The sequence below is a fragment of the Rattus norvegicus genome, chromosome 19 (genome assembly GCF_021556685.1).
Source record: "Rattus norvegicus strain SHRSP/BbbUtx chromosome 19, alternate assembly SHRSP_T2T, whole genome shotgun sequence".
Taxonomy (NCBI): Eukaryota; Metazoa; Chordata; class Mammalia; order Rodentia; family Muridae; genus Rattus; species Rattus norvegicus.
Genome location: NC_141552.1, coordinates 20,535,926 through 20,550,045, shown reverse-complemented (window position 1 = coordinate 20,550,045; position 14,120 = coordinate 20,535,926). Strand labels below are relative to the sequence as shown.

General features: G+C 42.9%; 2 protein-coding genes across 2 annotated transcripts in view; both read right to left on the bottom strand.

The window, feature by feature from the left end:
• LOC147999051 (uncharacterized) overlaps window positions 1-14,120 on the bottom strand; it is a 143,793-nt gene that overhangs the window by 55,029 nt on the left and 74,644 nt on the right. The gene's annotated exons all lie outside the window — the stretch shown is intronic.
• Window positions 883-5,570, bottom strand: LOC147999055 (uncharacterized). The gene is made up of 6 exons (XM_087595777.1): window positions 5,404-5,570; window positions 4,218-4,377; window positions 2,907-3,050; window positions 2,109-2,275; window positions 1,282-1,387; window positions 883-1,158 (listed from the first exon to the last, which is right to left on the bottom strand). The coding sequence occupies exons 1-5, from the start codon at window positions 5,528-5,530 to the stop codon at window positions 1,323-1,325; spliced, it is 663 nt and encodes a 220-aa protein (XP_087451903.1). The 5' UTR covers window positions 5,531-5,570; the 3' UTR covers window positions 883-1,158; window positions 1,282-1,322.

Sequence of the window (14,120 nt, the reverse complement as noted above, 5' to 3'; positions counted from 1 at the left end):
TTTATTTATTTATTTATTTATTTATAGTATACAAGTACACCGTGACTGTCTTCAGACAGACCAGAAGAGGGCATCATATCTCATTACAGATGGTTGTGAGCCACCATGTGGTTGCTGGGATTTGAACTCAGGACCTCTGGAAGAGCTGTCAGTGCTCTTAACCACTACGCCAACTCTTTAGCCCAAGAAATACTTTCTGAATATGATCTGAGATTGGCCATGGAAAAAGGGTAGCTTGAATTGTCCCACCTAGGTTCTGGGCCTGCACAGGCCTGCTCTCCAAAAGAAACCTGTGTTCACAGCTGTTGGCTGGCTAAGAACGATTTCACGAGACGTGATACACAGCCCTCGGACTTCTGCTTCAGTCATCTGCACAATTTCTCCCAGACGATATCCTCATACCGCCAGCAGGCGGGTGATGAAGCTGTCCAGAACACCAGAGCTCTGTAGGGATGCCTGGCAACCTAACACGTTGAGCAGGCAAGCTCAGTAAGTTCCCTGTGAACACACATCTCCTGAGATCTCTCTATTTAATCATAGGTGATCTTGTCCACCTAATACAGCACCTCATGTGGAATAACAAAAGCCACCTGCAGGAGCTGTGGTGATGACTCACAGGTTAGAGCATCTGCTGCTCTCTCAGAAGAACCACATGCCCCTAACAATTGGGTAAAGTATGTCAGTGATTACATCATAATGTGTTTGTTGGAGACACAGCCACATTATCCACACAAAAAACACTATCACACTGGGTACCCCTTAGTGAGTTTGAATTCACTTATTAGCCCAGGCTCCATGGAACATGCAGAGATCCATCTCTAGCTGTCAGTTCTAGGTCCACAGAACCCTTGAGTAAGAATGATGGTCTTAAGAGTCAAGAGATAGAATTCAATTTTTATTCATAACAAATACTTTTTTATAACACAACAGGATTAAAATGAATAAAAATATTTAAAAATATTTGAAAGTGAAAAATAGTAACAAGAACACATAAATATGAAACAACAAAAAGAAAACTTCAATTAAAATCATAACAAAAAAATTTCTAAACATAAGCATATTCTTAACGAACATGTAGAAGCACAGACGTATTGCTGTTTCTCCTCTAGCACACATAATGAAAGGCGGTCCCCCAAGCTGTCTCTCAAGTTGTGTTTTCTGAAGAAGAAAGTGAGTAAGACCTCAATCAGTCAGGCTGGCTTAGTGTTATATAAATTTAGGGTCTCTAAGAAATGACAAATTAACTCTGAGGAAGAATATTCATCCAAAAAATATTGTTACCATTCAGGATGTTTGTCATCAGGGACTCCTGAGAAAGCAACTCATTCTTCAGGAAGCTCTCTTACTGGGGTGTGTCCAATTCCAGCTCTCTTGCACTTTCTGAGACCTGGGAGAGGAACACAGTTTTTAAGACACTGATTTGGTGGGGAAATGCTAGCCAGCTGTCAGAATGCTGCCTTCTACCACCTCAGTTCTATTGGACAGTCGACAAGGACCTTTTAACTGATATCATTGTTGCTAACTCTGCAGGTAGGGCAAAATCCCCGGCAAGCCTAACTGTAATGTGGGCTGCCAATATGGGACCCAGACTTATACCAGTGCAAACCAAGAACAGGGCAATGGGAAGTGACCTCATTGAGTTGCCGGAAGAATGGAGATGTCCATATGTCACCAAGGTTAAAGCCAATGACAAGTACTAATTTGACATTTGCACTTGGTTCTTATCCTGGAAAGGTGCTTCCTACACAAGAAGTCACATTAACACAGAGTGTCATTTGTCAAAGAACCACGAACTTGTTCAAAACTCTGCATAGGATCCAATCTATCACATGTATATGCAATAATGAGGTATGTTATTCATCTGTCACCATTTCTAGACTGCAGCTTCAAAAAGATCAGCAAAATATACTTGCAATATAATTCCATTTCTGAAAAGTGTTTAACTTCCCAGAATACTTGTGCATAGACAGAGCAATGAACAATGCCATTACATGAGGTGGTTGGCTGGTGTGAGTGTAAATTAGAAAGGAGGTAGGAGAGAGCACAGATGTATCAAATTGGCAAATTTTATCAGATATTGTTAAGCTAACACAGCTGCTCGTCCCTACCAGATGATGCTGGGTCTGGACGTTGCTGGTCTTTATCTTTCTTGTTGAAGTCAACCAAATATTTCTGGTTCAGTGCACAATCAAGATGTCCCTCCTTGCTCCCCTGCTTCCGTGGGACCAACTTCTTCTTGCATGTGTTCTCCATCAGGAGCTGGCTGAGCAGGTTTCTGGAAATACAGTCTGCATAGTAAGATCATGCTGCCCCTTTCTCCCATTCCTACTCCCAAGTCCCACTAACTCTACCAGGTCCCAGATACCCATGAAGACTTAATAAAATACATCTTGATACACATAATGCTGCTGCACAAACCACAAAGAGTTAATTCAGGGAAGAATAAATTCTTTGCTTGGCCCGAGCACCAATTAGTGTCCACATCTCTCAAAAAGAACACAGATCTACATCTATCCATTAAAGCCCAATGCATGGGGGCAACATCAATTAGTACTGGGCCAACACCCTCAAAAGAGGTCAGTAGTACCAAGAGAAGGTCATGCTAACCATGTGGTCCACGCACTGAGTGTTGTAAAACCTGGTGTGACCCCAGAGGTCCAGGTCAGCCTAATAACCTGCTGACTTCAATCAGTGCTGTTCTATCTAGAGCCTTCTGCAGATGCCTAGACAATCCTGGGATGAGGAACACTCTTTTATGGAACTGAAAACTGAGTCCTAATAACCCTGGCACACTGATGTGTAAACAGCACAAGAGATAGAATCATAGCTGAAGACTGTCCAATCCAGAACAAAGAAAGTCAGAAATGGCCATTCCACAAGTGATAGCCTTTCTGACCAGGACTTACCTAGAGAAGGTCATCTCCTTCTTCAGCTTCTGGCTGTTCTCATGGATCTCAGTGTTCTCCATCTCTAAGTTGTGCAGAATTGACATGACCGCCTCCTCCATTCTCTCCAGGCCTTCATAATATGGATTTGGCCTGAAGTGTGGCCTGGCCCCAAATGATAGAATACCATGAACATCAGCATTTAGGAATATATGAACTCAGGATGGGTCCTGTACTACCCCAGTCCTGGAAGGACACCTTCTGAATTGTACATATTGGGATCTTCTTCAGCTTCAGAAACCTATTTTTCTGCGTCCAGGACACCAGAATCTCAGCATCCAGATGGAGGGCTCCCTGGCTCCCTTTGTTCAATCAAGAGGAAATCTGCAGTCAAGCCAGTTAAGCTATCAAGTGCCTAGGCCACACCTCTCCATGCTCCCCCACCCCAACACAGCCAGAATCCTGTGATTTCTTTTCTCCTGTTTTGATAACAGACCATATATCAAAACAAAATTATAATCTGCACAAAGAATAAAAATAAACAGACAAAAGTGGTCACATAGTCAAAGAACTGTGTTGTTGACAGTGGGGCTCCCAGAACAGAGCATTCACATCACCATGAAGGTGTTACAAGTAAATACTCAAGCCAAGACATAGACCACTAGATTCCTATGTGGAGGGAAATAAAAACATTTAAAAGTTGTCCATATGCATTTTGATGTATGCACACACAGACTCACAGACTAAGACACACCCAAAAAAAAGTGAAATGTAAACAGAGTCAGAGAAAGACAAATATGGAAACAGAGAGCACTGTGAGAACTAGGAGAAATGCATGCACCATTGCTGTCTCAGAGGGCAAGACACACAGACAATAACAAACAGGCCTGAGCCTGAGACCTTCTAGTCAAGCACTGAGATGAACAGTTTGGGACCAGGCCCCTCAGGCTGCTGCCTGGACCTTCCAGCACTCAGTCCCCTGCCTAGCAAGTACAGAGCCTCCCCATAAACTGACTGCAATTCCAATCTTGCAAAGCCACCAGCTGTAAAGGGCTTTGCAAATGCACACTGGGCACTCACTCTCCCTGACTTTATTCCTCAATTGTTCATTCAGACTACAAGTTCTGTTTTTCAATAAATGGAAGCAGATGAGTCCAATTTCCATCTCAATCCTCAGGGTCAGGTTCTGAATCTCCTCTATATGGGAGGTGAGGTTTAGCACAGGGTGGTTAGGGAGGCACAGCTTTCTAGAACCCAAAACCTTAATAGGATAAGATGAAGGTGACCTTGCAGACCCAGGAATGAAACAAGAGCCTTTGGAGTGATTCATACCTGTAGTTCTTGGATCTCTCTGTCAGGAACCTCAGGCGATCTCTCAGGTCATTTCTCTCCTCGGTAATGAGCCGCAGCTCTTCAATCAGCCTCTCCTTTTCCTTCTTGGCCTGATTCTTGCTTAGGGCAGTTTCAGGGGATGATGTTTCTCTCCCAGCGTCTGTAGGTAGAAGAACACAAGTGAACCTGCATGGGGAGAATGCATAGAGTGTACATAGACCACAGTTAGGCCTAAACAGGAGAACAAGCCTGGAACCCAGTGTCACTGCTAGGCGATTGGTCTATGCTTAAGAGGCCTCCTCAGTGGATCTCAGTTCTCGCACTACTCTATAGAGACCAAGAGATGTAAGCAGCCAGGTGTGCCCTATGCTGGACATCACGTGCTTACATGGACCATGGAGATGGCTTCTCCAGGAGTATTATCAGCTGAACAGGGTACAGCTTGGTTTCCTCACCCCTGTGGTTTCAGAACTCAGATGATAAATTCACCATCCACAAGACTTGAGTGATTGGAGACACTCAGATGTCCTACCCTGATACTCTAGGCCAACAACTTTGGTTTTAAAACGCATTTCCAGGGAGGACATGGTCAACAGACTTATCAATTCCCCTATTTGAAATACCCAATGCCCGAGAAGTACCCATAGGTTACAGGCTGAATCTTGTTCTACACGATCCAAATAGTTTTGGTATTGTAGAAACATGTTTGTAACACACATCTCTAATATATAAAGCTAACAATGACCCTGCAATTAGAAGAAATCAGAGAAGGCCTAAGAACATAAGGTTATTGCCTGGAGCACAATTCTCCCCCTGTTCCTACAGTCAGATATCCACTGTATTTAAAGAAGCAAAGATAGTGTAGTACATTGCTGCCGTGTCTAAACTCAGAAAAGTTGGACTCTCCATGACTCCTCATGGTGTTATTATATCAATGTAACATACCAAATGAACTGAAAAGTAAAGGCCAGAAGTTCACAGTGTAATAGCATTGGCCTTACCATATCCTCCCAGTGGGGACAGAGAATCTAAAGTTCTGAAATCCTTGACTTTCAGGAATTGTGATATTCATGGAAATTCAATTCCTTTTCAGATGCTCCAGTTGCTGTGGCCCATTGCTAGAAAGGTCAGCTTAAGCCTCCAGCCCCCCTGACAGGAAGCTCAAAATATACTGCCCAGAACTTACTACACATTCCCCAGAAGTGCTGTCTTTGTCCATCATTACTTTGAGATGAAAGGCCAGACTCCTTCACTCTAGTCTCTCCAAAATCAACGTTCCCCCTCCCAAAACGGTTGCGAAGACGGGAAAACATGTCTTAGGGTGTAACCGCCAGACTCAGACTGAGAGAAACTAGGGCACTGGTTGTCACTACAACACTGGTGACATCACAGAGGATGCCAGAACTCTCTAGGAGACAATAGAATGTCCAAGAAGGGACAGCAGATGTCATGGGGAGCAGACTTTGCCTCCCTGCTAATGTTCTCCCTGTACTGAGCATAAGCAGAGGGGCCCTTTTCAGGAGACTTTCCTGGGGCAGAGCCACTGAGCATCTCCTGCTTCCAAAGCCAAATTTTCCTCAAGGCTTGATTATAAAAACCTTAGTAATTCCTATGCATCTAAATGAATGTTTCCTTCCATATCTTGCCCCAAAATGTCTCATCCTAACTCAAATTGTCCTCATTCACCAATGTTAGCCATTAAACTTCCTGAAATTTCACACCAGCTTGAATATGCAGTCAAAAGTTCTCCTGTCTCATTATTACGGGTGCTTTAAATCACATCCAGAAATAGACTGCATGCTAGGTTACAACATGGGTGTGTGTTAGGGGAACTCTCATGAAGTCATGTGCTTAGCAATCGACAATTGCCAAAAAATTCCTTAGGAGAAAGAGTTGATGTCTTCAAAGTGCTAGGCAAAGTGTGGAGACCAGTTGGCAGAGTAAAGTGCAAATTGGAGCCACCAGTGAAGGGAACCTCATGCTGCTTGTGGGGTTCTCCTCTCTGCACCAATGTCGACAAAGGAGCACTGCTCACAAGCCTGAGTAACATATACCATGAGCTTCTGTCAGAAAAATAAAATAGTCAAGAGATATAGGGGGTGGACATAAACGTCTAAAATGAAGCTATAAACATCATTAAATGGATAGAGTAAGGTCCCAGCACATGTACACTGGGAAATGGCCACCACACCAAAAACAAAAGCATCTATCATAGTAAAAAATGAATACTGTATAGAATTCACACATTAACACTGATTGATCACATCCGTAGTTCAAATTTTTGGGGCAAATTCATGGCCCTAACTATCTTTCTCTCAACTTATATAGCAAAAAATAAGAAAGAAAAAAGAAGTCAAAGCAAAAAGCTCAAGCTTCTCATAAGACAACTGCCGGAAGTATTATATGGTAGTCAGGTGTGATTAGACCATTTTAGATAGAACAGTGCACAGTGACCCTTAATGTGATGGGCCCTATATAAAGCTTTTTTCAATATTGGAATGTTAACAAACCTCATCCAGAACGTACAGAAGAGACAAGGATGTGATCACCATGTCCTTGCTCTCTATCTGGTTATTTTTCTGCGTCCTTGATTACAGACATAGAACAGCAACAATCTGAAATAGCTGGTAGACATGGAAAAAGGTGGCTAAAACTATAGTTGTGGGTTGCACACCTCAACTGTCAAAGGCTAATGCTGTCTTCACAGTCCTTGGAGGCCACTCTTGTAAGCCTATTCATTGGAAAGTGGAAGGAGGTTCATCTGAGCTCAAAGTGAACCTGGCCAGCCATGTAGAGGGCAACATGGGATACTTGAGACCCTGTCTAAAACCAGCACAGAAACCCACCCTTCATTCAAAGCATCATCTGTGAATTCTTGATTATTTACCATTCTCTCCCTACCAGTCTTTCAGTCTGGAATGATAGAAAAGAACTGGAAATGATCTTCCTATTCTCAGGACATTAATCTCTCTTTCCTTAGGTGCACATTAAGAACCCATGCAAATGGGTATGACCATCTGAACAACTTAGTATCATCTACTCAGTATATCTAGCCTAATACTGTGCCTATGGCAATCTCAAGCTTCCCTGAGTGTTGCTGACCCAGCAAGAAGTATGAAGTACTGAGGTCACACCCCAGTGATCCTTTCAAGGGTTTAGAAGAAAGCCATCAGAGAAACTCCACTTCTTTGTCCTTAGATTAAATCACATTGACACAATGTGAACCTGGTGGACTATTTAACCAGACATCTTTCTCCTAACCCCAACTTTCTGAGTTCAGTCCATGGGAACCTGCATGGGGAGAATGCATTGAGTGTACATAGACCACAGTGAGGCCTAAACAGGAGAACAAGCCTGGAAACCAGTGTCACTGCAAGGAATTTGGTCTTTGCTTAAGAGACCTCCTCAGGGGGTTGGGGATTTAGCACTTGCCTAGGAAGTGCTAGGCCCTGGGCAAGGCCCTGGGTTCAGTCCCCAGCTCCAGAAAAAAAAAGAACCAAAGAGAGAGAGAGAGAGAGAGAGAGAGAGAGAGAGAGAGAGAGACCTCCTCAGTGGATCTCAGTTCTCCCACTACTCTATAGAGACCAAGAGATGTAAGCAGCCAGGTGTTCCCTATGCCTGCCAACACACGCAATAAATGCAGTAAATTTTAATTTCTGTTCAATTGTTCAGTAACTTACTTACACTTGCATATGCTTTGGAAGTGGTGGGGCTTCATGATCAGCATTGCATTTAATAATACATAACCAATCATCCCTCCTAGAATGACTCTGTATATAAAGAAAATTTATTAGAATGGCTTATAGGCTGTGGTACAGCTAATTCAACAAGGAATGGAAGGTCTAAAACGCAGTAGTTGCCCCTGTTGAAGCCAATCCCCCAGCATAGCTGTAGCCATTTTGTTCCATGCCTGCCAGATAGTTCATATTCTTGCTGTAATATGTCGCCTATCATTTTTGTCTGAAAATAATTTAACTCAGAGCAGGGTCAGGCATGATCACATAACTTGTGTATGTTTTTTTTTATTGGTTATTTTGTTTATTTGCATTTCAAATGTTAACCCCCTTTCCAGTTTCCCCTACAATAACCCTGCATTCCACCCCCTTCCCCAGCCTCCTCGAGGGTGCTCCCCCACCCACCCGTTCCCAAACCACTGGGAGGAAGTTGTTTATGTTGTGAGGTTTCTTAATCTTAAATTCCATAGTATAAGCTTCATGTAGGACCAATAAAATTAAAGGTCAATATGAGGGCTGCAGTGATGGCTCCATGGTTAAGAGCACTGACTGCTCTTCCAGAGGTCCTGAGTTCAAATCCCAGCAACCACATGGTGGCTCACAACCATCTGTAATGAGACCTTATGCCCTCTTCTGGTGTGTCTGAAGACAGCTACAGTATACTTATATGTAAATAAATAAATCTTTAAACAGATAAAAAGTCAGTATGAACCTTTGTTGTCTAAAATGGCTTGAGTCAGGGCTGACAACCAGACAGCCCTTCCAGCACCTGCCTATGACCTCACAGTTTTAGACTTTATAAATTGACATAGAAAAATGTCCAGGGTCCTAGCCTGACAAATTCTCAGCTAGGTCTCTGATGATCAGTCTTAGGGTGGGCATTCAAAAAACCATCCCTCTCTAAGTGAGGTCAGAGTTTGTGTGGTTTATGGGGCAACTCCTGAACCCCAACAGTTTTGTCCATAAGCCTGGATATTTCAGCTGGTCTTCAGTACATGCAGGAATCCTGAAGAAGTAGGCAAATTAATAAAGCAAACTTCCTTCTTCCATGTCCTTGATATGAGCTGCCAGCAGAAGGTGTGGTCCAAACAACAACCTACAGATTGGGTAAAGATCATTACCAATCCTACAACAGACAGAGGGCTTATATCCAAAATATACACAGAACTCAAGAAGTTAGACCACAGGGAGACAAATAACCCTATTAAAAAATGGGGTTCAGAGCTAAAGAAAGAATTCACAGCTGAGGAATGCCAAATGGCTGAGAAACACCTAAAGAAATGTTCAAAATCTTTAGTCATAAGGGAAATGCAAATCAAAGCAACCCTTAGATTTCACCTCACACCAGTCAGAATGGCTAAGATCAAAAACTCAGGTGACAGCAAATGCTGGCGAGGATGTAGAGAAAGAGGAACACTCCTCCATTGTTGGTGGGATTGCAGACTGGTACAACCATTCTGGAAATCAGTCTAGAGATTCCTCAGAAAATTGGACATTGAACTACCTGAGGACCCAGCTATACCTCTTTTGGGCATATACCCAAAAGATGCCCCAACATATAACAAAGACACGTGCTCCACTATGTTCATAGCAGCCTTATTTATAATAGCCAGAAGGTGGAAAGAACCCAGATGCCCTTCAAAAGAGGAATGGACAGAGAAAATGTGGTACATCTACACAATGGAATATTACTCAGTTATCAAAAACAATGACTTTATGAAATTCATAGGCAAATGGATGGAACTGGAAAATATCATCCTGAGTGAGGTAACCCAATCACAGAAACACACACATGGTATGCACTCACTGATAAGTGGATATTAGCCCAAATGCTCGAATTACCCTAGATGCACAGAACACATGAAACTCAAGAAGGAAGACCAAAACACTCATGCTTCACTCCTTCTTTAAAAGGGGAACAAGAATACCCTTGGCAGGGAATAGGGAGGCAAAGTTTAGAACAGAGGAAGAAGGAACACCCATTCAGAGCCTGCCCCACATGTGGCCCATACATATACAGCCACCCAATTAGATAAGATGGATGAAGCAAAGAAGTGCAGGCTGACAGGAACCAGATGTAGATCTCTCCTGAGAGACACAGCCAGAATACAGCAAATACAAAGGCGAGTGCCATCATTAAACCACTGAACTGAGAAGGTACCCACGTTGAAGGAATCTTAGAAAGGACTGAAAGAGCTCAAGGGGGTTAAGACCGCATATGAACAACAATTCCAACCAACCAGAGCTTCCAGGGACTAAGCCACTACCCAAAGGCTGACCCTGGGCTCCAACTGCATATGTAGCAATGAATAGCCTAGTAAGAGCACCAGTGAAAGGGGAAGCCCTTGGTCCTGCCAAGACTGAACCCCTAGTGAACGTGATTGTTGAGGGGAGGGCGGTAATGGGGGGAGGTTGGGGAGGGGAACACCCATACAGAAGGAGAGGGGGAGGTGTTGGGGTATGTTGGCCCGGAAATCGGGAAGGGGAATAACAATCGAAATGTAAATAAGAAATACTCAAGTTAATAAAGATAAAAAAAAAATAAAGATGGTGTGGTCCAGATTAGAAGTGGGCCTTTCCATCTCAAAAGATCTGAATTAAAGATTTATCTCCTCATCTCAAAGATTTGGATCAGAAGTAGGTCTTCTTGCTTCAAATAATTTAATTAAGAAAAAAAATCCAATGGTGCTCATGCCTTTAGCCTCAGCATCCAGGAGGCAGAGGCAGGTGGATCTCTGAGTTCAAGGCCAGCCTGGACTACAAAATGAATTCCAGGACAGCCAGAGCTACACAGAGAAACCCTGTCTCAAAAAAAAACAAAGAAGAGGAGGAGGACTAAGAGGAGGGGGTTGAAGAGAGGAAAACAGAAAGAAGGAAGGAGACAGAGAGAGAGAGAGAGAGAGAGAGAGAGAGAGAGAGAGATAAATCCCCCTCACAGGGCATCAAGCCATTTGGCATTAGTTAATTCCAGGTACACTCAAGTTGACAACCAAGAACAGCAATCCCATTACCCGTGGTTGTGATCTCACCCTGGTAGGCTCCTGAGTAGGAGGCTGAAGCAGGAGAATTGCCGTAAGTCTGATGCCAGCATGAACTACACACATGTTCCAAGCCAAGCCAATCTCAGCTACAGTTTGAGATTCTGTCTGAAAAATATGAAAGAGAAAGAAAACATAATTTCCTAGAGCAGTGTTTCTCAACCTTCATATGGCCTCAACCCTTTAGAACAGTTCCTCATGCTGTGGTGACCCCAACTACAAATTATTTTGTCGCTACTTCACAACTGTAAATTTGCTACTGTAATGAATCTTTATTGTAGTGTAAACTGTCTGATAGGAGACCCTGTGTGGGTCACTACCCACAGGCTGAGGGCCTTTGCCCTAGAGGTGGTCTTGGCCTAGTTTATATAGTTCATATTATAATGGGCTCTCTCAGCGTTTGAAGGTCAAGTATATTCACTTGTAACATCAAAACTTAAAAATTCAGTTGAGCTGCTGGCTGGTACGGTCTGACATCCCCCAGAAGACCTTTGCCATTTTGTTCCATGCCTGCCAGCCATTTCATATTGTTGCTGTAACACACCTGCTGTCACTGACGAGGAGAAGGGACTTGGCTCAAGGACATGCTGACCACACACCTTGTTTTGTTCTGAATGTTCTGTATGCGGTTTGCTAATCTAGAGAAATTCTACACCTGAAGGAGTGGTTCCCTGAATTGGACACAGGTGAAAGGCTAAGGCAGATGTGTGAAGGAACGTTTCACTGAAGCAGAGGCAGGTAAAAGGATGTTCTGCTAAAGCACGCATGTGAAAGGACACGTGATGAAGGGTTCTGCACTAAGGACACACATGCATTGGTCTGCCTTGCATTCTGTAGTTGAGCTGCATTTGTTGGGACTTCATAGAACCACAGCAAAAACCCTTCTGGTGGGCTGCTGTAGTTTCTCACTGTTTCCTGGGGCTCGGGCTGATGGGCAGAGTGATGTCAGCTGAGACAGACACATGTGCTGACGCAGGACACACACTGAGGCCAGACCCATGGAGGACACGGGATATTGAGGGGGAGTTTGGATGGAGTTATGCTTTCGTATCTTGTTGGTCTGGGGTCTCTGCTGATCTCTGCTCGCCTGAGAGCTGCTCTTACTGACTGTGTAGCATCTTGACTGTTTTTGTTTCACTTGGACAGCCCTCAGGACCAGGCTCTCCTCTCCCTTAACCATGGCTGCTGTCCTCTTCCTCTCTCCTCTCCATCACACATGTTCTTCCTTTATTCTTTGGCAATTTCTTCTTCCTTCTTCCCTCCTCATGATCCTCTCTAGCAAAGCCCTCAAAGCTCCCCTCCCCCATCTCTCTGCTGTTGGCTGTTGGTGTTGGCTTCTTTATAATCACAGTTAACTGGGAGCAGGGTCAGTTATTTGGGGTTAACCAGTCTTGAGTTCAACAAATTAGCATTAAAATACAAGCAGCATTAGGCCAATCCACTACAGGGGCTTTTGTTTGTTTGGTTGGTTGGTTTGGTTTAATTTTCATTTACCTTTTTACTTGTTATTTTATTTTTGGCAATTTTTTATTAATCGGTTATTTTATTTCTTTACATTTCAACTGTTGTCCTGCTTTCCACACGCCCCTCATCAAACCTTACATCCCATTTCTGCTCAGCTTTGCCTATGTGACAGTGCTCCTGCACCCACACATATCCACACATATCCCCACCTCACACCTCTAGGATCTGCCTTTGGTGGGGCTACAGGCCTCACCTTGAACCATAGAGCATCCTTGCATACACTTTGGCTGGCAGTTTAGCCCCTGGGAGCTTGGGGATTAGGGAAAGAGGATCTGGTCAGATATTAAAGCCAATGATTGCTGCTTTCTCTTCTTTTTCTGGTTATAGGTGAAATTTTGTTTGTGTGCTTATCTTTTTTTAAATTATTGAGAGAAGATTAATTTCTTGGTCTTTCTTGGGTATAGTTTAGTTCACTGTCTTGGAGTTTTCCTCCTATTAGCCTCTGTTGTGCTTTCTTAGAGAAAAGAATTGTTTAAATTTGGTTTTGTCATGAAATATCCTGGTTCCTCCTTTTATGGTGATTGAGGATTATGCTGGATATAGGAGCCTGTGTCTGCATTACATCTGCCCAAGATTTTCTGACTTTTAGAATCTCTGTTGAGAAGTCTGGTGTAATTCAGATATGTCTGAATTTATTTGTTACTAGATATTTATACCTTACCCCTTTTAATGTTCTTTCTTGATCTGTGCATTTAGCGTTTTAATTATTATGTGAATGGAGGAATTTTTCTGGTACAATTAGTTTGATGTTCTGTAGGCTTGTTGTACCTTTATGGTCTTTTCTTTCTTTACCTTATGGAAGTTTGCTGCTATGATTTGTTGAAGGTGTTTACTGGATCTATGAACTAGAAATCTTAATTCTCTTCTATATCTATTATCCTTAGGTTTCAACATTTAATTGTGTCCTGAAATTCATGGATGTTTTGGATTCAATAAACCATACATGTTTATCTGAGATGGGTGTTTTGTGCTTTGTGGGATGACCTCCTTGACCCCAGGCTGCATGAAGAATCTCAGCTGACAATGGGGACATAAATTATGAGTATGTGTAGCAAGACCCAGGCCTCTTCCAGGTTCTTAGATAGTAACTGAGAACCTCAAATACAGTAGTAATGTGATAGTGTGGTGTGAATCTAGTTACTATTCTCTATTTTGATATAGATGACTCTTTTTGTGTCATGGTCAGCTTATAATGACTAGAAGACCTAAGCTTGAGAATAACCAAAGACTACATTGCTTCTCTAACAGCTGAGCTTTTAAAAGCCCTGGTGTGACAGCAACTGTTGGTGGACACTCTGGATTATTCCTTCTGTACTTTAACTCTCTGTGTCACTTCCACCATCAGTAAGTTAGTTCAATTCCATAAATTGGAAATTCCTCACCTGGAAGAAATACTCTTTTTTTTTTAAAGATTTATTTATTTATTTATTATATACAAGTACACCGTGACTGTCTTCAGACACACCAGAAGAGGGCATCATATCTCATTACAGATGGTTGTGAGCCACCATGTGGTGGCTGGGATTTGAACTCAGGACCTCTGGAAGAGCTGTCAGTGCTCTTAACCACTAAGCCATCTCTTTAGCCCAAGAAATACTTTCTGAATA